The sequence below is a fragment of the Camponotus vicinus genome, unplaced genomic scaffold, assembly GCF_025532165.1.
Source record: "Camponotus vicinus isolate PSW18456_S1 unplaced genomic scaffold, iyCamVici1.0 SCAF_8, whole genome shotgun sequence".
Taxonomy (NCBI): domain Eukaryota; kingdom Metazoa; phylum Arthropoda; class Insecta; order Hymenoptera; family Formicidae; genus Camponotus; species Camponotus vicinus.
In genome coordinates this window covers 3,859,731-3,884,071 of record NW_028141980.1, presented here as the reverse complement: position 1 = coordinate 3,884,071, position 24,341 = coordinate 3,859,731, and the positions used below count along the sequence as shown (strand labels likewise).

Genomic DNA, 24,341 nt, shown 5'->3' with positions numbered 1-24,341 from the left:
CAAGAAAATGAACTACTAAATTTTAGCAAAATATTTTAACATCTTTTAATGGCAACAAATCAGCACAAAATAACCGTATTGATATGAAATAAAGCTCAAATTTGAAACGCGGTCGCCTTCCTCGACGCTCCGGATCGGCTCGTCGGATCGTCAGGTTTCGAGAGAAGGGGAGAAACAAACTTGTGCGATCATTACGATTATACAAAATATGTTTATTGTGTTAAGAAATATTTACACTGGGTATGTGTGTGTGTGAATGTCAGTTTATCTGTTGACGCTGTGAGTTTATGAAAACTATAGACTAGATGAAGTAAGAAAACAATAGAAACTATGAAAATGGCAAACACGGCGCGTGCAAGCGGTATCTTGCAGGTAACACGGGAGCCTTGCGGGAACACGGAACTTATCTTCACGATACTGCTAGCGCGTACAGACGGTATATTGCAAGTACAGAACGGCACGGAAACACGGAGCTTATTTCTACGGGGAATCAAGAAAATCTTACAGGTACTCGGGACGGACGTGGAAACACGGAACCTAGGACTAGCGTACTGTCGACGGGGCTCAGGACGGCTCAGAGACACCAGAGACACCCCGTGGAGTCGGGTAATATCTCGACTCAGACAGGTACAGGAGACCGGAGATATCCGGTGAATCGAGAGACATATTGTCTCGGACTGGTTCAGGAAAACCGGAGATACCTGGTGGATCAAGGGACACCTCGACCAGGACTGGTATCAGGAAGCCGGAGACACCCGGCGGGAGTCGAGAAACACCTCGATCAGGACTGGTATCAGGATGCCGGAGACACCCGGCAGGAATCGAGAAACACCTCGGCTTGGGCGAGATCTGGTCGGGATCTCACCCCGATGCGCTGGTTTATATACTCGGCCGGAGGATTCCCCTACCTGTCGGACCGCTCAGGTAGGGATACGATTGCGAGAGAGATACGAGTAGTCGGGCGAGCGAGTGAGCGAGGCAGCATGCGCAAGTGGTAAGAGCGAGCGAGAAAGCGAAATAGCAAGCGAGCGTATACGGTTGCGAGCAGGACAGCTAGTGCGTGTCCGGAAATCAGCGGGTGAAATAGAGAAGCAAAGCGTTAGCCGAAGTATAGATTTATTTGAAAGAAAAGAACTAGATAGTAATGGTGCGTAAACGCATCGTTACAAATTAAACAGTCCTCTTAAAAACTAAAAAAGTCAAATTTGAGTTATAAAAAATGTTTTACAAAATGACAAATGCTGAAGATAGACTTTGAGAAATAGAAAATAAATTTTTTTTTTAAACTGTTGCATTGCTCAAGAAAATCGGCTCCTTGGTACAAAAATGTTTTTAAGCTTATTTATTTCTCAACAAATCCATATTTTAATAAATTTTCTACGACCTTTTTTAATAAAGTTACACCATTTTGAAGAAAATGTTACAAAATAAAACTTTCCTTATAAAATCTGCAATTCAGAAACAAATTATCACGGAAAACTTTTTCAAAAAAGAAATTAAAATGTAACTCGATCCAAGATGCTTCATAGAGATAGACAGTCAGATTCAAATCTTTCCTCAAAACGATATAACTTTATCAAAAAAAATCGTAGAAAATTGATTAAAATATGAATTTATTAGGAAATAAATGAGCTTAAAAACCACAGACGTCTATATATTACTAGACTGCTAATTCCCTAAATTTTGCTTATATAAAATGTCTTCGCATTTTATGTACTAACGTGACCTTTTCTGCGCATGCACGATATAATCGTGATAATATAGGTAATACATGTGTAGTAGTACATATACGTTTATGTTCATTTATATTCATATATATACTGATACATGATATGAAATCGTGCGCCATCAAAGCACATGCGCCCCAAAAAGGATACCTTATATAAATTTGTACATAAAATCGTAGACGTCTTATACATAAGAAGTTAGCAGTCTAGTAATATATAGACATCTGTGTTAAAAATCCATACATTTTTGTACTAGGAAACAAAAATTTTTGTAAAATTTTTGTACCAGTTAAAAAAAATTGTTTCTCAAAGTCTATCTTCAACATCCGTCATTTTAAAATATTTTTTGTAAAATATTTTTTGTAACTCAATTTGTGTTTTTTGCTTTTTAAAAGAAATGTTCAAGCTTTTATTTGAGTTTTGTTTCAACTTGATACGATCATTTTTCGCTGATTTGTTGTTATTGAAAGATGTTAAAAAATTGTGCTAAAATTTAGTGGCTCGTATTTTTTGTGTGTGAATGTAGATATGTGGATAATATGTATATATCTAATAGATATTTCTGGTAGCTACTTAGTGGATATAGATATGTGGGTGTTATATATACATCTACTAGTTATCTATAAAGGATATGGACCTCATATAGACATTTAGACATTTATTAGATATCTATTAGATAAATTTTTTCGTGTGGGCTGTAATATTCAATTTTTTTGCACTTATATAATATTGATATAAGTGTTTTTGCGCTGAGATTAAATCAATTATTAAAGGCTATTCTATTTAAATAAGCCATATTTTGAGTTCTCTTTTATTGATAAAAGTGCTTCTAAAAATTGTTCGTAGCCAATCAGAAGACTTATAAGCCACTTTTAGAGGTACTTTTATCAACAAAAGAGGACTCAGAATAGGGCAGATCAGGACCATAGCTGCAGGACTTACTCGATTCTTATTGCCAATCTGCAAACAGATTTTATCGGCAGGCTCTGTTCAATTTCTGCTGCCAATGTACTGGTAGATTATTTCAATAGATTCTGTTCGATTTGTGCCGCCAATCTGCTGTCTAATTATGTTAACAGACTTTGTCGGCAAAACATAAGTTGAATGCGAACATAACTGATGTCAATCTTCTGACATATTTTGATCTTATCTGCTACCGATCTGCCAACATGCTGTTAACATTTTGTTTATAGGGTTTAATATATTTGTAATTTTGCGTATTTTTCTAGATGTTTAGTGTTTCAATTTAAATGTAACACTTTGTGTATGTAGAGGCTGTCCCATTTTAAATATCGCATTAATATTTCTCGAAAACAAAAACTTCCATCGAAAAATGTTTTATACAAAAATTTTGTGATTTCGAGAGGGACATAAGATAATGCTATTGATTTGATTTTGGATGAAATTTCTGAGGTTATTTTAAGATCATTCCTATTCATTTAAATGAAATTAGCTTAATTCATATATGCAGGGTGGCTGAAAACTTTTCACCTTCCCGAAGTGTGAAGATAGATTGGTTCAAATTAAGAAGGAAGGTCCTCTACTGTTTTGCGATACTTGCAATAATTAACGAAAAATTAATTAAAGAAAATCGGCGAAGCGGTGATTGGGGAGGGGAGGAACGATGAGTGTGTAGGCGCGCGGCGAAGACTCCTCCCTTCCCCAATCACCGCTTCGCCGCGCGCCGCCATTATGTTACAGTGAGACCGCTTTTGCCGCCGCGCGCTTCTAGCCATGCGCATTGGCCGATCTTCTTTAATTGATTTTTCGTTAATTATTGCAAATATCGCAAAACAGTAGAGGACCTTCCTTCTTAATTTGAGCCAATCTATCTTCACACTTCGGAAAGGCGAAAAGTTTTCAGCTACCCTGTATAAATCAATTCTTCACAATATCCCATGTAAAAAATTATAAGAGTAGCCAACAATTGAATAGAGACATTTTGTACTTTAAGTTGATATAATTTTACATAAACTACGAAATATTTCGTAAAATATTCATTTTTCAATTTTCAATATTTTATCTTAATATTTTTATACACAAATCAATGAGAGGAATTAATTGATGTAAAGAAAATATATAACTGTTTTTAAAAAAAAATATGTAGCTACTCGTTGCAAATTTATATATTTTTTTAAAAACAATTGTTTTTTTTTCCTCAATTAATTTCTTTCATTTTGTACATAAAAATATTGAAAGAATATAAAAAGATGAACATTTATTTATTAGTTATTATTTTACAAAATATTTTATAGTTTATATAAAATTATGTCAAGAGTTAATATATAAAATATCTCTATTCAACTTTTTCTGGCTATTTTATCCTTATAACATTTTACGCGGAATATTGTGAGGAATCGATTTACATAAACAAATTAAGATGGTTTCATTTAACAAAATAGAAATGACCTTGAAATAATTTCATCACCTTCATTCAAGCTCAAATCGCATTACCTTATATCCTTCTCGAAATCACAAAACTTTTATACAAAATATTTTTCAATAGAAATCTTAGAAATCCTAGAAAAATCGAGAAACATAAATGCGTTATTTATAATGGGATATTCTATATATATATATGTACACTATCAGTCATCAATTTGTTCCCTGAGAAAAGGAGAATGCATAGAAGTATACCCATTGCGCAGTGATCGGTTAGTACGATTTTATCGATTCGATCGAAATATCTTACATTGGGTCGATAAGATCGATAAAGAAAAACACTCACATGATTTATCTCACATGAAAAAAATGCATCAAATTATAATTGAAATTAAAATAATCTTGAATTTAAAGAAAATGTGATTCTAAAATATAACACTTTATTTTCATATACTATTTTCCTTTGTTAATAATTATAAATTCACGATCATATTAATAAAATAATATATAAATATTAATATTACGCACCACACATACACATAACATTATAGAAATAAAAAAGGATAAGTGAATAGATTATCTTTCTAAAATTATAATCTAAAAAGTATTTCTTTTATCCTTTCTAACTGCTTATATTATCTCTTTATTATCCGTTTCTGTAATGTTATGTATGTGTGTGCGCAAAATATTAATATTCATATATTTCCCAGACAGCACTCATGTCCAAAAGATATCTAAAAGACGACTTAAAGACGTCTTAAAGTCCTCTAGACGTCTTTAAGACATCTTTTGGCCTTTTTGTGCTGTCTGGGTTTATTATATTAATATAATCGTAAATTTATAACTATTAATAAAAGAAAATAATATATGAAAATAAAGTTATATTTTAGAATTATATTTTTTTTATTCAAGATTATTTTTTAATTTCATTTAATTTGATACTTTTTTCAAATGTTGAGATAAAGTATGCGCGTGTTATTCTTTATCGACTCAATGTGAGATATTTCGATCGAGTCCATAAAATTGTACTAATTGATCGCGCTGATGGCGAAATGGGTATACTTCTATACACTCCCCACCTCAAGGAATAAACCGATGCTTAGTAGTGTACACACATGAAAGCAAACGAATTAATGAATTATCTGTGCAAGTAAGCTTATGATCTATTTATTAGTGCAAATGTTAAAATATATTCTATTTTTGCTATAGCTCTCAGACTGGGATCGTTTCGCAGCAGAAGAGTATGAATTATTGGTCGCAGAAGAAAGTGGCAATGAACAATCGGAACATATGTAAGTGTTATTTGTACATTTCAGAAACAAATTATTATAAATTTACAATTAAATTTTGAATCATTTTGTTATACTTTATATGTATATAGAGTGTTTCCGATATCGTGTAACAAAGAAAAACCATAAGTAGATCACTAAACTGAACTAAAAAATCCTATACCATTTTGGAAGAAACCACGTAAAATTTTGAGATATAAATTAAAACAGATCGGCCAATTCGCGAAAGTGAAAGTTACACGATACCGGAAACACCCTGTATTTGTATATATATATACAGGGTGATTCAAAATAACCCCTGTGTCCCTGAAATGACATATTCTTGAATCAATTCTAAGACGATTTTTCCTTCGGCAAAATTTCGTCCGAAGCTTAGTTTTTGAATTATTAAAGGAAGTAGTTAACGTATGACGGGTCGAATACAAGAGGCAGGCAAGGGTGGCGCGATTCACCGTCAGACGCGGGAGCTTACGCGGGGCGCCTGCTGCGATCAGCTGATCGCTATACACATACAGACACACATGCGAACACATACATTCTCTCTCTGTCTGTCTGTCTGTCTGTCTCTCTCTCTCTCTCTCTCTCTCTCTCTCTCTCTCTCTCTCTCTCTCTCTCTCTCTCTCTCTCTCTCTCTCTCTCTCTCTCTCTCTCTCTCCCTCTCTCTCTCATTCGCTCACTCACCTGTAAATTTTTTTTTTTTTTTTTTTACGAGAGAGGGGAAAATGCATTTTATGCATACCCACCGGTCGATCCAGTGAGTTATGTGGGACTCGAGTACCAAGTCGAATTACCAACTCGGTACTCCCTACCCACTAAAAACCCCTCTCTTTTCACGAATTTCCTTTAACACACTGTCCCTCTGACTTCCCGAGATCTGTTTTCACATAACGTCAAAAAATAGTTATTATTACCTTGTTCGATGACTTTTGATGTATTGCTGTAATTGCTTGAAGGAGAAATGAATTTTCCGATAGATCGTACGTTCTCAAATTTAACGTAGATATCACGTTGCAAAAGACAAGAAATCCACACTAAATTATTAACTGAAAGTTTTTCTTCTTTCATGAACTGTATTCTTTTATAAACTTTAACGTAATCACATTTATTTACTCACTCGATGAGACGAGAAATTTACTAATGACTCTATCACTAATCACTATTAATCACTGTCGAATAATAACTGTTGGCGATTAAAAATCACTCGATGAAAGAAACACGCGCGGACACGTTACTACACGGCACGACGACGCGACAATGCGACGATAATTACTCGGCGACTGCAAGCAGTTTTTTGTCATGGTAGGTTGCGGTAGGTTAAGGTACTACTGGCGCTATCGAACGCGATCATGTGTTCGATTGAAGAATGCGGTAAACATAATAAACATTTAACATATTAATATTATTATTATCATGAATGTGTGTGATATCCATACATCGTATGATATCTATTTAAAAATTAATTAGATTAAATAAGTGTTTTTAAAATATTTATTACTTTTACTATTATCTTAAATAAATATTTAATATTAATATTTTGTATGATAATAGTAAAAGTAATAAATATTTTAAAAACACTTAGTTAATCTAATTAATTTTTAAATAGGTATCATACGATGTATGGATATCACACACATTCATGATAATAATAATATTAATATGTTAAATGTTTATTATGTTTACCGCATTCTTCAATCGAACACATGATCGCGTTCGATTGCGCCAGTAGTACCTTAACCTACCGCAACCTACCATGACAAAAAACTGCTTGCAGTCGCCGAGTAATTATCGTCGCATTGTCGCGTCGTCGTGTCGTGTAGTAACGTGTCCGCGCGTGTTTCTTTCATCGAGTGATTTTTAATCGCCAACAGTTATTATTCGACAGTGATTAATAGTGATTAGTGAGAGTCATTAGTAAATTTCTCGTCTCATCGAGTGAGTAAATAAATGTGATTACGTTAAAGTTTATAAAAGAATACAGTTCATGAAAGGAGAAAAACTTTCAGTTAATAATTTAGTGTGGATTTCTTGTCTTTTGCAACGTGATATCTACGTTAAATTTGAGAACGTACGATCTATCGGAAAATTCATTTCTCCTTCAAGCAATTGCAGCAATACATCAAAAGTCATCGAACAAGGTAATAATAACTATTTTTTGACGTTATGTGAAAACAGATCTCGGGAAGTCAGAGGGACAGTGTGTCAAAGGAAATTCGTGAAAAGAGAGGGGTTTTTAGTGGGTAGGGAGTACCGAGTTGGTAATTCGACTTGGTACTCGAGTCCCACATACTCACTGGATCGACCGGTGGGTATGCATAAAATGCATTTTCCCCTCTCTCGTAAAAAAAAAAAAAAAAAAATTACAGGTGAGTGAGCGAATGAGAGAGAGAGAGAGAGAGAGAGAGAGAGAGAGAGAGAGAGAGAGAGAGAGACAGACAGACAGACAGACAGACAGACAGACAGACAGACAGACAGACAGAGAGAGAGAGAATGTATGTGTTCGCATGTGTGTTTGTATGTGTATAGCAACCAGCTGATCGCAGCAGGCGCCCCGCGTAAGCACCCGCGTCTGACGGTGAATCGCGCCACCCTTGCCTGCCTCTTGTATTCGACCCGTCATACGTTAACTACTTCCTTTAATAATTCAAAAACTAAGCTTCGGACGAAATTTTGCCGAAGGAAAAATCGTCTTAGAATTGAGTCAAGAATATGTCATTTCAGGGACACAGGGGTTATTTTGAATCACCCTGTATATATATATATATATACACATGTGTGTGTGTGTGTGTGTGTGTGTGTGTGTGCGTGTGCGTGTGCGTGTGTGTGTGTGTGTACAGGGTTTACCAAAAGTGTGGAAACCCCTTAATATTTCGAAAAATACGCATTTAAAAAAAAATGTTTTATACAAAAGTTATAGAGTTTTATGTGGCGCATTACACAGCAACATTATTATGACCTCGAATAGCGTTGTCAAGGTTATGTGAAGGTCACCTCCAACTTTTCAAATGGGACACTTTATATGCTTTTGCATATTCTTGTAGTTTATCTCGAGAGCTTTCCAAAACACTATAAGTAAGTTAGTTTTCATTAAGTACTTTCCGAGTTATGAGGCTTGAAATCATTTCTTAATTTTACATAAACCATAAAATATCTAGTAAAATATTCATTTTTCGATTATCTTACCATAATACTTTTATGTACAAAATAATGAGAGGAATCAATTGGTGTAGAGAAAAAACATAGTTGTTTTTAAAAAAGAATATGTAATTGTTAATTGCAAATTACATATTTTTTCTTAAAAACAGCTATGTTTTTTCTTTACACCAATTGATTCCTCTCATTACTTTGTACATAAAAGTATTAAGGTAAGATAATCGAAAAATGAATATTTTACTAGATATTTTATGGTTTATGTAAAATTAAGAAATGATTTCAAGCCTCATAACTCGGAAAGTACTTAATGAAAACTAACTTAATTATAGTGTTTTGGAAAGCTCTCGAGATAAGCTACAAGAATATGCAAAAGCATATAGGTGTACCATTTAAAAAGTTGGAGGTGACCTTCACATAACCTTGACAACGCTATTCAAGGTCATAATAATGCTGCTGTGTAATGCGCCACATAAAACCCTATAACTTTTGTATGAAACATTTTTATTTTCAAATGCGTATTTTTCGAAATATTAAGAGGTTTCCACACTTTTGGTAAACCCTGTATACAGGGTGAGCCATTTTAATTAACGCACGCAATTATTTCGGAAACAAAGCATTTTAGAGAAAAATGTTTCAGACAAAAGTTTTATGGTTTCGAGGGGGCCATAAGATGGTATCATTGGTTTGACCTTGAAGAGTTATTTGAAGGTCACATGAAGGTCACCTTCAATTTCTTAAATGGAACCTACTATTTGTCATTGCATATTCTTGTAGCTTATCTCGAGAGCTTTCCAAAACACTATAATTAAGTACCTTTTCGTTAAGTACTTTTTGAGTTATGAGGCTTGAAATCATTTCTTAATTTTACATAAACCGTAAAATATCTTGTAAAATATTCATTTTTCGATTATCTTACCTTAATACTTTTATGTACAAAATAATGAGAGGAATCAATTGGTATAAAGAAAAAACATAGCTGTTTTTAAGAAAAAATATGGAATTGTTAATTGCAAATTACATATTTTTTTTTTTTTAAATAACTATGTGTTTTCTTTACACTAATTGATTCCTCTCATTATTTTGTATATAAAAGTATTAAGGTAAGATAATCGAAAAATGAATATTTTACTAGATATTTTATGGTTTATGTAAAATTAAGAAATGATTTCAAGCCTCATAACTCGGAAAATACTTAATGAAAACTAATTTAATTGTGTTTTGGAAAGCTCTCGAGATGAGCTACAAGAATATGCGAAAACATATAGAGTGTCCCATTTAAAAAGTTGGAGGTGACCTTTACGTGACCTTGACAACACTCTTCAAGGTCATATTGATATCGCCATGTGATGCGTTACTTGAAACCTTACAACTTTTGTCTGAAATATTTTTGTCTGCCGCGCTCAGTTTTTGAGATATTCGGCTGATACGGGTGGCTGCGACTCCCTGTGTATATATATATATATATATATATATATATATATATATATATATATATATATATATATATAGACACTCAGCACACACACACACAGAGGGTGTCCGATAATTTTTTGCACATCCGAATTGTGAAGGTAGATTGGTTCAAATTAAGAAAGAAAGTCCTCTACTGTTTTATGATCTTCGCAATAATTAGTGCGAAATTAATTAAAGAATATCAGCTAATCTGCGTGAGTAGACGCGCACGGCGAGAAGAGCCGTTCCACTTTAAGTTGACACTAGGCACGCGGCGCTCCAGCGTTAGCGTTTGGTGAGTGCTCCGCCCCAAGGCTACCAGATTGCACACGCTGCGTCCAGCGGCGGCACGATTTGTATCCCCACCACTTTCGCACACTAAGGCATAAGCTCTCATCCGTGTACGCTCGACATTCGATCATCTTCGGTTTACAGAGGAAGACGGATAGATTAGCTTCTATCCCCTTCTCTCCTGAGAGGTCTAGTGTATCTTACCTATCTCTCTGAATACAATAGCTATGTGATCCTCGAAATCTCGAGCTGGCGAGTTGGCGATGCAAGTTGCATCGTTGCAAGTATCGCAGCGATACTTATTATCACACATAATATTTCCCTATTGATTTCATTTTTATAAAAGTTTATATGTTGTTTAAAAAAGAGAATATAACATATACAAAAACAAATTTTACATATTTTTATCTAAATTTTTATCTAACATATTTTTATCTCAATTTTTATCTAAATTTTTCCACTCGGCCAATATGTACGCTTTTTTATTAAAAAAAATTTCTTTAAAAAAATAATTGTAATAAAATATTTAAATTTATTTTAATAGAATTGTATTTTTTATTATTATCTTGTATTAATGTATGACGTACATCTTGTTGCTCAACGGACACCGCGAGAAGGTGATGGTCTCTTCTGTTAAAAAGGAAATGTAAAAAATTTAATAAATGAATAATAATAAAAATAAAATTAAAATAAAATAATAAAATAATGATAAATAATAAATAAAAATAAAAAATAAAATTATAATAACATAATAAAATATAATCAATTTTCTAATTGATAAAAGGTCAAAATATTATTTCACATTTCCTTACATACATACATATATATATACAGGGTGTTTCATTTTAATCCGACCAGTCGAATATCTCGAAAACCAAGCCCGGGAGAGAAAAATATTTCAGACAAAAGTTGTTTGGTTTCGAGGGGGCCATAAGACGGTATCATTGGTTTGACCTTGAAGAGTCATTTGAAGGTCACGTGAAGGTCACTTCAATTTTTTTAAATGGAACACCCTATATATTTTTGCACACTCTTGTAGCTTATTTCGAGAGCTTTCCAAAACACTATCATTAAGTACCTTTTCGTTAAGTACTTTTTGAGTTATGAGGGTTGAAATAATTTCATAATTTTACATAAACCGTAAAATATCTTGTAAAATATTCACTTTTCGATTATCTTACCTTAATACTTTTATGTACAAAATAATGAGAGGAATCAATTGGTGTAAAAAAAACACATAGTTGTTTTTAAGAAAAAATATGGAATTGTTAATTGCAAATTACATATTTTTTCTTCAAAACAACTATGTGTTTTCTTTACACCAATTGATTCCTCTCATTATTTTGTACGTAAAAGTATTAAGGTAAGATAATCGAAAAATGAATATTTTACTAGATATTTTACGGTTTATGTAGAATTAAGAAATTATTTCAAGCCTCATAACTCAAAAAGTACTTAACGAAAAGGTACTTAATTATAGTGTTTTGGAAAGCTCTCGATGTCAGCTACAAGAATGTGCAAAAATATATAGGGTATTCCATTTAAGAAATTTAAGGTGACCTTTATGTGACCTTCAAATGACTGTTTAAGGTCAAATCATTGTCACTATCTTATGGCCCCCTCGAAACCAAACAACTTTTGTCTGAAATATTTTTCTCTCCCGGGCTTGGTTTTCGAGATATTCGACTGGTCGGATTAAAATGAAACACCCTGTATATATATTTATATATATATATATATCTTTACACACTTATTTTTTAAGTGATATATATAAAAATTTGTTTTAAAATTATTTATCGCAGGAAGGGCCTGCTACGTCAGCATCCGCATGGACTTTTAAATTGTTTTTATTAGCGGCATATAATTTATCCGCCGACATAAGAGATAAATGCTCTTCATTAATGAGCATATTTAAAGCTGTTTCTCCTCTAGTTTTCAATGCGGACTTAAACACACAAATAGCATTAACGGAAACCGTTGTAAAGCTATTACGTGTTTTCGTTTTTAAATTGTTCAAAAGAGAAAACATTCTCTCAGGATCGGCATTAGAATTCGGAAGCGTCCGAATAGTATTTATAATATTCGTTAAATTGGAATATTTAGAAACATTATTCGTGTGCCGACGTTGTAAAATTGCTTTCCACATATTGTCAAAATTTAATTTAGAAAAATTTTGTTTTTCTTCCACTGTCTGATGCTAATGCAATCCATTCTTTTTTTAAAGCATCTTCATCAAAACCGCCGAGAGTTTTAGCTACGAAAGAAACATCATCAAATGATGTTTGTCTATTATTATCGAATAAACTTACAGATGGTTAAAAAACTTGTAACTTTAATAAAAATTCATTATTTATAGGTAACCTTTTACAAATTTCTTCTGCAGCAGTCACATAAAATGTTAAACAGTTCTCTCGAACAATTTTAACTATGTTTATGTGATCTTTCAACGTTAATTCGTTCAGATATTCTTCACATTCTGATCCCAAAATAATTTCATTAATAGGTTTTTGATTTTCTTTTAATGAGAATATAATATTTGAAGAAAATGGTTTTAAATATTCTTCTTTTATAAAATTTCCACAGATTTGGAAAAGAAAGTTTTTAGATTTTGGCTGCAATAAATGGATTCTCGTTTCTGACGCTTGAAAGAATGCATTAAATGCGTTAAAAAAATTTAAAACGTATTTAAAAAAAAAAATACGTTTCAGAAAAAACGTTTGATACAAAAGTTTCTTATTTTTTCATGTACAATTCGAATCTGTAATAAAAAGTACCATGTACCTCTAAAAAAATTCGACTTCCGATGCGGATGGCGTATTTCCGGTCGGAATCAGAAGTTGAAAATATCACCATTTGATAGAGCGTACCCGATTTACTTAAAAATTGTTCGCGATTTTTGATAAAAGCCATTTATTTTCATTTTAAAAGGGATGTACGGGTGATCTGGGACACTCTGTATATCCAAATATATATTTAAAATATTATATGTGTGTGACATTGTTTTTTTCTCGACTCATGTCGACTGTTATCGACTAATTGTTGATTGTTGACTGTTGACTGTGCTTGTCTTGCGAATACGTTCGTGACCCAGTCAAAAGATAGTTCAAAGCAATCGACAAAAGATTGGTGATATTGTGCCGACGAGAAAATAAATTAAGTTAAGAATAGATAATCAAAATGTGTGATCAATTAACCAAAAAACGTAAGCGAAATTTTTTAGAAGCTTGGCTTAGTGATGATCGATATAAATCTTGGATACGCAAAGTACCATCCGACGATAGTCTTTATTATTGTAGTATATGCAATAATAATTATTCATGCAATTCAACACTATCAAGACATGCGGATTCTGCGTGTCACAAAAATAATATTAAGGTAAATACGCTAACTGATAATAATAATAATGTTGATTCGCCAATAAAAAAATTGCGTAAATCAAAATTTCAACAAAAATGGTTAGAAATTCAGCAATTTAAATGTTGGTTACGTGAAGTGCCATATGATGCAAGCTTATTTTTTTGTTCGATTTGTGATAAATCTATCGCTGGCGGTTTATGGCAAATCTATCGTCACGCAGAATCTAATGTTCATATAAATAAAGAAAAAAATTATATTGAAACAAGAGTTTCGAATGAGGATTCAAATATACAAATTAATGAATCACTTTTATCTTTTGATGAGCGTAAGAAATCAGCGGAAATCAGATATGCCGCATTAATTGCCGAGAAAAATATTCCTTATCAAACGGCAAAAGAAATTCTTAATTTTTTCCAACATATAGGAAAAGATCCTAATGTGTTGAATAGTATGAGTATGGGCCGAACAAAATGTACAAATATTATTACAAACGTTGTATGCCCGGTTGAGACTAATTGTGTTGTCAATATTATTCAAAACACAAAATTTTCGATATTTATCGATGAAACATCTGATCTCACTAATAATAAATGGATGACTTTTTTTATCCGATACGTTGATCCGGAGACATTAGATGTTCGCTCGCAATTAGTTAAATTAATAAATATTGATGCCAAAGATTCAAGCGCAGAAAAGTTGTTCAATGCATTTAAAAGTGAAATGTGGAAATTACAGATACCATTTTTAAATATTGTTGCCCTATCATGCGACAATGCTTCCGTCATGACAGGGAAACATTTATCGTTTAAAAAAAAATTGGAAGAAATATGCCCACATGTTTTAACATTTTCATGCGCGTGCCATTCCTCCGCATTAGCAGCGCATGCTGCTTGTTCCAAAATGCCTGCATATTGCGATGAATTTAAAAAAAAAATTGCAAAATATTTAAATAGCAGTCCAAAACGAACAGCTATTTTTCGCGAATTTTGTGAATGTTTCCAAGAAACAAATCACAAAATATTAAAATTATGTGACACACGCTGGCTTTCTCATTATTTATGCATCGAACGACTTCTTGAATCTTGGGATACAATTAAATATTTTCTTACTGAAATGGTTGCGAGTGAAAAAACAAATTCTGGAAAATATTTATTATCTATGATGAACAACATAGAGATAAAAGCTTATTTTCTTTTTTTAAAATATGTTTTAAATTTTTTTAACGCATTTAATACATTCTTTCAAGCGTCAGAAACGAGAATCCATTTATTGCAGCCAAAATCTAAAAACTTTCTTTTCCAAATCTGTGGAAATTTTATAAAAGAAGAATATTTAAAACCATTTTCTTCAAATATTATATTCTCATTAAAAGAAAATCAAAAACCTATTAATGAAATTATTTTGGGATCAGAATGTGAGGAATATCTGAACGAATTAACGTTGAAAGATCACATAAACATAGTTAAAATTGTTCGAGAGAACTGTTTAACATTTTATGTGACTGCTGCAGAAGAAATTTGTAAAAGGTTACCTATAAATAATGAATTTTTATTAAAGTTACAAGTTTTTCAACCATCTGTAAGTTTATTCGATAATAATAGACAAACATCATTTGATGATGTTTCTTTCGTAGCTAAAACTCTCGGCGGTTTTGATGAAGATGCTTTAAAAAAAGAATGGATTGCATTAGCATCAGACAGTGGAAAAAAAACAAAATTTTTCTAAATTAAATTTTGACAATATGTGGAAAGCAATTTTACAACGTCGGCACACGAATAATGTTTCTAAATATTCCAATTTAACGAATATTATAAATACTATTCGGACGCTTCCGAATTCTAATGCCGATCCTGAGAGAATGTTTTCTCTTTTGAACAATTTAAAAACGAAAACACGTAATAGCTTTTCAACGGTTTCCGTTAATGCTATTTGTGTGTTTAAGTCTGCATTAAAAACTAGAGGAGAAACAGCTTTAAATATGCTCATTAATGAAGAGCATTTATCTCTTATGTCGGCGGATAAATTATATGCCGCTAATAAAAACAATTTAAATGTCCATGCGGATGCTGACGTAGCAGGCTCTTCCTGCGATAAATAATTTTAAAATAAATTTTTATATACACTTAAAAAATAAGTGTGTAAAGATTTTTAAGTGTGTAAAAATTTTTATATACACTTAAGAAATAAGTGTGTAAAGATATATACACACACACACATACACACACACACACACACACACACACACACACACACATATATATATATGTATGTATGTATGTATGTATGTATGTAAGGAAATGTGAAATAATCTTTTGACCTTTTATCAATTAGAAAATTGATTATATTTTATTATTTTATTATAATTTTATTTTTTATTTTTATTTATTATTTATCATTATTTTATTATTTTATTTTAATTTTATTTTTATTATTGTTCATTTGTTAAATTTTTTACATTTCCTTTTTAACGGAAGAGACCACCACCTTCTCGCGGTTTCCGTTGAGCAACAAGATGTACGTCATACATTAATACAAAATAATAATAACAAAATACAATTCTATTAAAATAAATTTAAATATTATTTTATTACAATTATTTTTTTAAAGAAATTTTTTTTTAATAAAAAAGCGTACATATTGGCCAAGAGTGGAGAAATTTAGATAAAAATTGAGATAAAAATATGTTAGATAAAAATTTAGATAAAAATATGTAAAATTTGTTTTTGTATATGTTATATTCTCTTTTTTAAACAACATATAAACTTTTATAAAAAAAATCAATAGGAAAATATTATGTGTGATAAGTATCGCTGCGATACTTGCAACGATGCAACTTGCATCGCCAACTCGCCAGCTCGAGATTTCGAGGATCACATAGCTATTGTATTCAGAGAGATAGATAAGATACAATAGACCTCTCAGGAGAGAAGGGGACAAAAGCTAATCTATCCGTCTTCCTCTGTAAACCGAAGATGACCGAACGTCGAGCGTACACGGATGAGAGCTTATGCCTTAGTGCGCGAAAGTAGTGGGGATACAAATCGTGCCGCCGCTGGACGCAGCGTGTGCAATCTGGTAGCCTTGCTCCGCCTACTAGTTACAGTAGGACGGCTTTTCTCGTTGCACGCTTCTACTTATGCGAATTAGCCTATCTTCTTCAATTAATATCTCCAAATTTTACGTGGTTGTTCGCAAAATGGCATAGGACTTTTTAGTTCGGTTTAACGAGATCTACTTACGGTTTTTTTGGCAGATACGACGGACATCCTGTATATTATATATAAAGTTACATATTATTTATTTACATATTATTTCTGATATCAATTTTTATCTATTGCATGTATTGTAGATAAGTAGATACTTTATATTTCATATCGACTAATAATATATACTTCTCTTTTATCATGATCATAACAATAATGCATTTCTTGCAGGCTGTGTGATGATGAAATGTAACCATCATCTACAGCTCAGTAAGTAAAAAAATAAAAAAACATAATGTAAAAATGCATGCACATAAATAAATTAATATATAAAATTGCATTAAATTTGTAAGCTTATATTTTATCTTTGTGATATATAATTTATACTTATATACAACTTATTTAGTATTATAACTTGCAAATATTATATATTTTTTTGCAAATTTTATTTTTTTTTATCAAAATGATATTCGGATATATAAAGTTTCTTATATTACTGTTCGACAATTGAATTTTTATGAAATTGTTAGCACAATGACTTCGTAGTAAAAATAATTCTTCATAAACGTATAAAATTCTTTTATAATTAAATATCTAAATAATTTTCTCAAAATAAAAAATATATATCTTTAATATTTCGCAATTTTGCTTGTTCATAGATTACATAATATTGCCTCATGGGAGTTATTGCCAAATATGGATGATTCGTTGGATATGATTAAAAATACAAGTTCATTAATGAATACATCGGATGTTTGTGTGCAACAACAACCGAAACATGAAGATAGATATGATAGCGACGATTACGCAGACAGCGACAATTAATTTTTTGACAAATTTATTCATTAATATAATGAGAAAGAAAAAGAAGTCAAGAAGCAACAGAAAGTGTTATAACAGAAAGTGTTATAACAGAAATTGTTATTACAAAACACATTGTTAACTGATATGATTCTAAAGACTGCACGTGTTATATATCTATAAAGTTACCAGATTGCGACATGACGTGCCAGATATTTTTTTTCACATTGTTTATATTACAGAATTAGATTTTTAATCAATAATTTTAAAGGAAAGTGCCCATGTAATATTGATCGTATGCCCTTTTATCAAAAGTGATATTTCTTCTATAATATACACAATTGTTTAATAGATTATCAAATACATACTCGGCGTCAAGTATATATTTTAACATATCAAATTATGTACATTTGGAGTATATATTAGAGTATATATTAGAGTATATATTATATATTGAGAGATATATGTCATGTTTAGATATTTTTATGTGCCTCACAATAGTGTATACAATTCAAAATTATATACTTTTATTAATTTAATATAACGAGCTGTTGTTTATTTTTACTTTTATGTTTAATATTTACAAATTTAATATTTGATACTCTCTTGTCAAATTTTTATATGTAGATAGCAGATTGTCAGACATACAATTCTGAATTATGATACTGGACATGATGCCTCACATATGCTCCTAATGTGCGTAATTTTTTGTATCAAGATTAATCTAATGTAGACTATACATTGCATATAGTACAAACATAGATTATATAGATATCGAAAAGTACTGCAATATATTTTATATTTATTTCATAGATTAATGCGTGTGTGTGTATTTGTATACATAAGGTAATCTATTATAATCTATAAATAGATTTATCTGTGAAAGTATAACAAACAAAAAAAATATTACATACAGAGATAAATTATATGAGGGAAAAATTATAGATATTGCATATACCTTAAGGAGACATTTTCGAAATTTTAAAATCAAATCCATTTTTGCAAATTGAATTATATATACATATATATATATTTTTTTTAAATTGATTTTATTACTTTGTTATAAAAGTATTGAAGTAAGATATTTAAAAATTTTATTTGAATAATTTAGAAGATATTTCGATTTTTTCTCACAAGGAAAGGCACGGAAGTGTCTCCCTCCGATTTTGATGAGCTTTTAATATGTTGTTTTCTAGTTAAAAATAAGGAACATATTTTTTTATAGGTTTTTCCATACACATACAGGGTGTTTCAAAATAATCCTATTGTCCGTGAAATGACACATTCTTGAGTCAATTCTAAGACGATTTTTCCTTTGGCAAAATTTCATCCGACGCTTAGTTTTTGAATTATTAAAGGAAGTAATTAACTTATGACGAGTCGGATACAAGAGGCAGGCAAGGGTGGCGCGATTCACCGTCAGACGCGGGTGCTTACGCGGGGCGCCCGCTGCGATCAGCTGATCGCTACATACACACACATGCGAATACATAATTCTCATTCTCTCTCTCTCTCTCTCTCTCTCCCCCCCCTCACTCTCTCTCTCTCTCATTTGCTTACTCACTTGAAGTTATTATTATTCTTACTTAAATTATTATTTACTTTTTATTATTATACATTTTCACTTTAATTATTATTATTTTTTTATATTGTACTGTTTTTTTTTTTACGAAAGAGGAAAATGCATTTTATGCATACTCACAGGCCGGTCCGGTGAGTTATGTGGGACTCGAGTACCAAGTCGAATTACCAACTCGGTACTCCATACCCACTAAAAACCCCTCTCTTTCGCGAATTTTTTCTAACACTGTTTATTTGACACCCCGAAATCTGTTTTCATACAACACCAAAGAATAGTTATTATTACCTTGTTCCATGCATTGCTGTAATTTCTTGAGAAATGAATTTTCCGACAGATCGTACTTTCACTCAAATTGAACGTAGATATCACGTTCTAAGGGACAGAGATCCACACTAAATAATTAATCGAAAGTTCTTTTTTCTTTTGTAAACTGTATTCTTTTATAAACTTCAACATAATCACATTCATTCACTCACTCGATAAGACGAGAAATTTACTAATGACTCTATCACTAAGAGTGATAGAGTCATTAAAAATCGCAATTAAAAATCACTCGATTAAAAAAACACACGCGCACATATTACGTTATTACACGACGCGACGATGCGACAACGCGACGATATTTACCCGGCGACAGCAAACAGTTTTTGGTTATGGTAAGTTACGGTAGATTCTTCAATCAAACACATGTTCACGTTCGACAGCGCTGTTAGTATAATACCTTAACCTACCGTAACCTCAAATTTGCAGACGAATACGGAACGTTTACCCGAAATTTATTTAAACATTGTCAATAATTCACCAAAAGTCTAATATAGTAATCTTTTTATCATAATAGATAGTTTGCGACTCTTCGTATGTATATGTTTTTATATATTATATTATTGACTCGCTTTAACGTTCTATAAACTGATCTCAGTTTTCCGAATAAGACTAGTCGATCCTTGCCTTCAGAGATGTTGATCGGTCTCTCTTTGCTTTTAACGGCCCATCAGTATCTTCGATGCCTGGAAGTAAGTCAGAATTTTTTGTAGTTTCTTTTTATATAATTTCAACTTCTTAACTTTTTAATTTTAATTTTATCTATTTTTATATTTAGCTTATGTTATTTATTTAAATTATGTCATTTTGTTTTTGGTTAATGGATAGTTAATCTTTTAATTTTAATTTTATTTAATTCTACCTTTAGTTCTCATGTTATCCATTTAAAATTATTTGATTTTACTTTTTTGATAATAATATGTTTTATTCATTGACAAAATTTGGACTAATTTCATTACAGGGATCGCCAAAATAAGAATAATGAGACACCAAATAATTTTAGACGGCACATCTTTAATTTTGACTCCGATTATGTAAAGCTATTGTTATTTCTTTGATTTATATTTGCGCTAAAGATGATCCAAAAATAGGGTCAAAACGTTCGCAAACTTTTGTATGTATTATTCCAATATTTCATTTATATAATAAATAACTGTGTAACAAGACAGACACTTGACTCGTATTGCCATCTAACCAATTTATATGTTTAATTTTTATTTATATTTAATTTTTGTATCTTAATGTATGATATTTATTATATATTCAAATATGTTTAGAGTTATAAATGTCTAGCATGATACAAATTTAGGATAATTACATAGAATTACACAGAATATGTCTTTCAAATGTATCTGGTAGTTATCTTCTATTACGGAAAATGGAGCATGTTGCGCCAAGAATCGAAAGCATAGATGGACATGAAAAGCGCATTATAGAGAGATTTATAAATAATTCTGGAAAATGATTTTTCGAAACATAACTTAATCATATATGATTAGATTCGAAAAATAACCTTTCATTTGATGATAAAGAAATGTCAAAAAAAAAAAAATATTTAATGGTGGGAGTATTTGGAAAAATTAAAAATATAAAAAATTTTTTCTGTCATTGTTGTACAATTTCTTGAAATTACAGGACAAAATGATAGCACACGTGTGCTATCTTTCATTGCTCGGAAACTACGCAGAATTTTCCAAATGTAAGAAGTAGTACATAATGATTACGGCGCAAAAAGAAGAAATTTGTTATTAAACAAGAACAAGTCCTTACTAATATTCGCAGTTCGCAGGAAAAACACATAAATACAGAGGGCGAAATGATAACACACTTAAACTTTATGTTGACGTTATTCAGTAGTTTGTGGTTTGTCAAGCTATTAATAACAAGCATCACGTCATACACGATTAATTATCAATATGGGCCGCGGAAATAAGTTGAATGAAAGTGAGATTAGAAAAATAATTGAACTAAAGAATCAGAATCTGAATGTTTCTCAGATTGCGAAAATTGTCAACAGAAGCCGGAAAGTAGTATATGTATAATTTGTTGAAAGATCCGGAAAATTATGGGAAGAAAAAGAGTTCTGGAAGGCCACCAACCTTATCAGAACGAAACAAATAGGCGATTATTTGAATTGCGTCAACTCGGCATTAACATCACGCGAAATTGCTTGCCAAGCAGGTGTTACAGCGAACATCCGAAGCGTACGTCGTGTTCTTCAGAGGTGTAAGTTTATCCAACGACTGAAGATAAAACAAAAGCCCCCACCAACAAAACAACATAAAAAGAATCGATTAACGTTTCTCAAAAGATCGAATTCAGTAGAAGAAAAAATGGAAAAGAATTCTTTTCACAGATGAAAAGAAATTCACCTAGACGGTCCTGATAGATTTTCATATTATCATGATCTACGAAAGGAGAAAATCGTGAAACAGCGACGACAGATGGGTGGTGGCGGTGTGATCTAGGCCGGAATCGGTTGCAGAGGCAAAACTGATGTACAATTCATTAATGGCAAAATGAACAACAAAAAATATATTGAGTTGATATCTGAACAAATAAATAAGCATGCACAGAACATCACAAAAGGCAATTTCATCTTTCAACACGATAATGCAGCCATACATAAAGCCAAAATTGTTAATGCATATTTCACATCTGAAAAAATTGAAGTTTTGCCTTAGCCTGCACGCTCACCTGATTTGAACATTATCGAAAATTGCTGGGGTGAACTTACACATGCTGTATACAAGAATGGAAAGCAGTATGATAACGTCCAGAATTTAAAGGTATCTATCGTGAAAGAGTGGGACAATTGATCTCAGAAGTTGATAAGAAAACTTTTTAAATCAATACCCAATCGAATGATTGAAATCGTTGAGAATCAGGGAGGATACTCATTATTAATTTTCATATTAACTGTGCTTTAATAATAAATTTCTCTACAGATTTTGAAAATGTGCTATCATTTCGTCCTCTGTATTTATGTGTTTCTCCTGCGAACTGCGAATATTAGTAAGGACGTTCTTGTTTAATAACAAATTTCTTCTTCTTGCGTCGTAATCATTATGTACTACTTCTTACATTTGGAAAATTCTACGTAGTTTCCGAGCAATGAAAGATAGCACACGTGTGCTATCATTTTGTCCGGAATTGTATTTAACTTTTAATTTAAAAAATTTTGTCTATCTTTCATAGTTTCGAAGATATTCGTCTCGAAAGAAAAAAACAGATTTTTTTCGAAGAAGTGTTTTCCCCTAAATACGCGTATGGACACGTATAAAGAAATATGTGTCCCTTATTTCTAGGAAACATATTAAAAGCTCAAAATCGGAGGGGGACTTTCGTGCCTTTCCTTGTATCTTTTTATATTTTCATTTTACGTTTATTAAGTTAAATTTATTGAAAACTAGAATGAGTACTACTTAAGGGATTATTGTAATATACAACATACAAAAGTGAGCAAATAAACAATCTCAATGGTAGTATATATAGTATTGAGTCTTTTAGTGTGTACATTAAATTGTATACATAATATGGCATTAATATTATATAACGAAAGATTAACTGTACTATCATTGAGAGAACAGTATGTACATACATAACACAAATATACACACACATATGATACATAAATATACATATATAAAATTATAATATATTTATATATCTATATTCGTACGTGTGTGTGTATATGTAATTATATAGTAGTATATGTACACACACACACACACACACACACACACACACACACACACACACACTCTCTCTCTCTCTCTCTCTCTCTCTCTCTCTCTCTACCTCTCTCTCCCTCTCTCCCCCCCACACGTGCGTGCGCGCGCGCGCGCGCGCGCGCGTGTGTGTGTGTGTGTGTGTATACTATTTCTTTTATTTTCCATATTTTCAGAAATAAATCTATCTATAGATTATTAAGGACCACTCTGTATGCGCGTGCACGAATGTGTGTATTTGTGTATGTATATGTATATGTATAATGTCCTGAAATTCGAGAAAGATTTAATACAAAAATTTATTCAAAATCCAGTAATAAAAATGCATCGTCATTTTTTATTCTAAGAAACAGTTTTCAAGATATATATATAGGAATTTTTAAAGAGAGCTGGCCAATTATAGGCTATGTTCAGGTAATCGTCTCATTCATGTGCATTAATTTAACATAAATATTGTCTAAATGTAGCTTGTCTTACACAATATAATGTAGATTCCGAGAATGTTTGAAGAATACCATAAAAGTGTATTGAGTATATTATCTGAACATACAAGATACTGCATATTGCGTATATAATATACTAAATACATATTAAGAATTGTTTCTATGTACGACTTTTCTGCTTCTCAATACATACCAAGAGTATCTTTTAGAATATAAGTATATTTTTAGAACATCTTCAGTATATATCCCAACAAACACAGATGTAACTGTTACATTGTAATATAACAGAATATAACACATATGTATAATATAACAAACATGTTATATGCAACATATACATTAGTGATAATTTCCCACTCATAAGTAGTATAATGTTATATTTATGTTTTTTGTTGTTATTATATCATAATTGTATACCTCATATAGCACTATAACAATTGTTTCAAAGTAATAAAAAATAATACTCAAAGTATATTTAATTTATAAAATTTAAGATTTAACATTTATTATAAACTTTTGTATAAGAATTAAATTTCGATTTTTGTCTCAAATAAAAATAAAAGAACAATTGTTTATTTATTCGCCCAATTTTAAACAATCTATTTAATATTT

General features: G+C 31.4%; 1 protein-coding gene across 18 annotated transcripts in view; it reads left to right on the top strand.

Moving 5' to 3' along the window:
- The window catches only part of LOC145976180 (uncharacterized), a 187,524-nt gene extending 163,220 nt beyond the window's left edge, over nt 1-24,304 (top strand). For 15 of the 18 annotated variants that reach the window (XM_083107188.1, XM_083107184.1, XM_083107185.1 and 12 more), the window contains 2 exons: nt 5,319-5,401; nt 17,511-24,304. In XM_083107188.1, the coding sequence (XP_082963314.1) occupies nt 5,319-5,401; nt 17,511-17,676 (249 nt within the window). In that variant the 3' untranslated portion in view covers nt 17,677-24,304. Of the gene's footprint in view, nt 1-5,318; nt 5,402-17,082; nt 17,122-17,510 lie in introns of all 18 variants that reach the window. The other 3 variants (XM_083107189.1, XM_083107187.1, XR_014440204.1) reach the window with 2 other exon arrangements.
- The last annotated feature ends 37 nt before the right edge of the window (nt 24,305-24,341 follow it).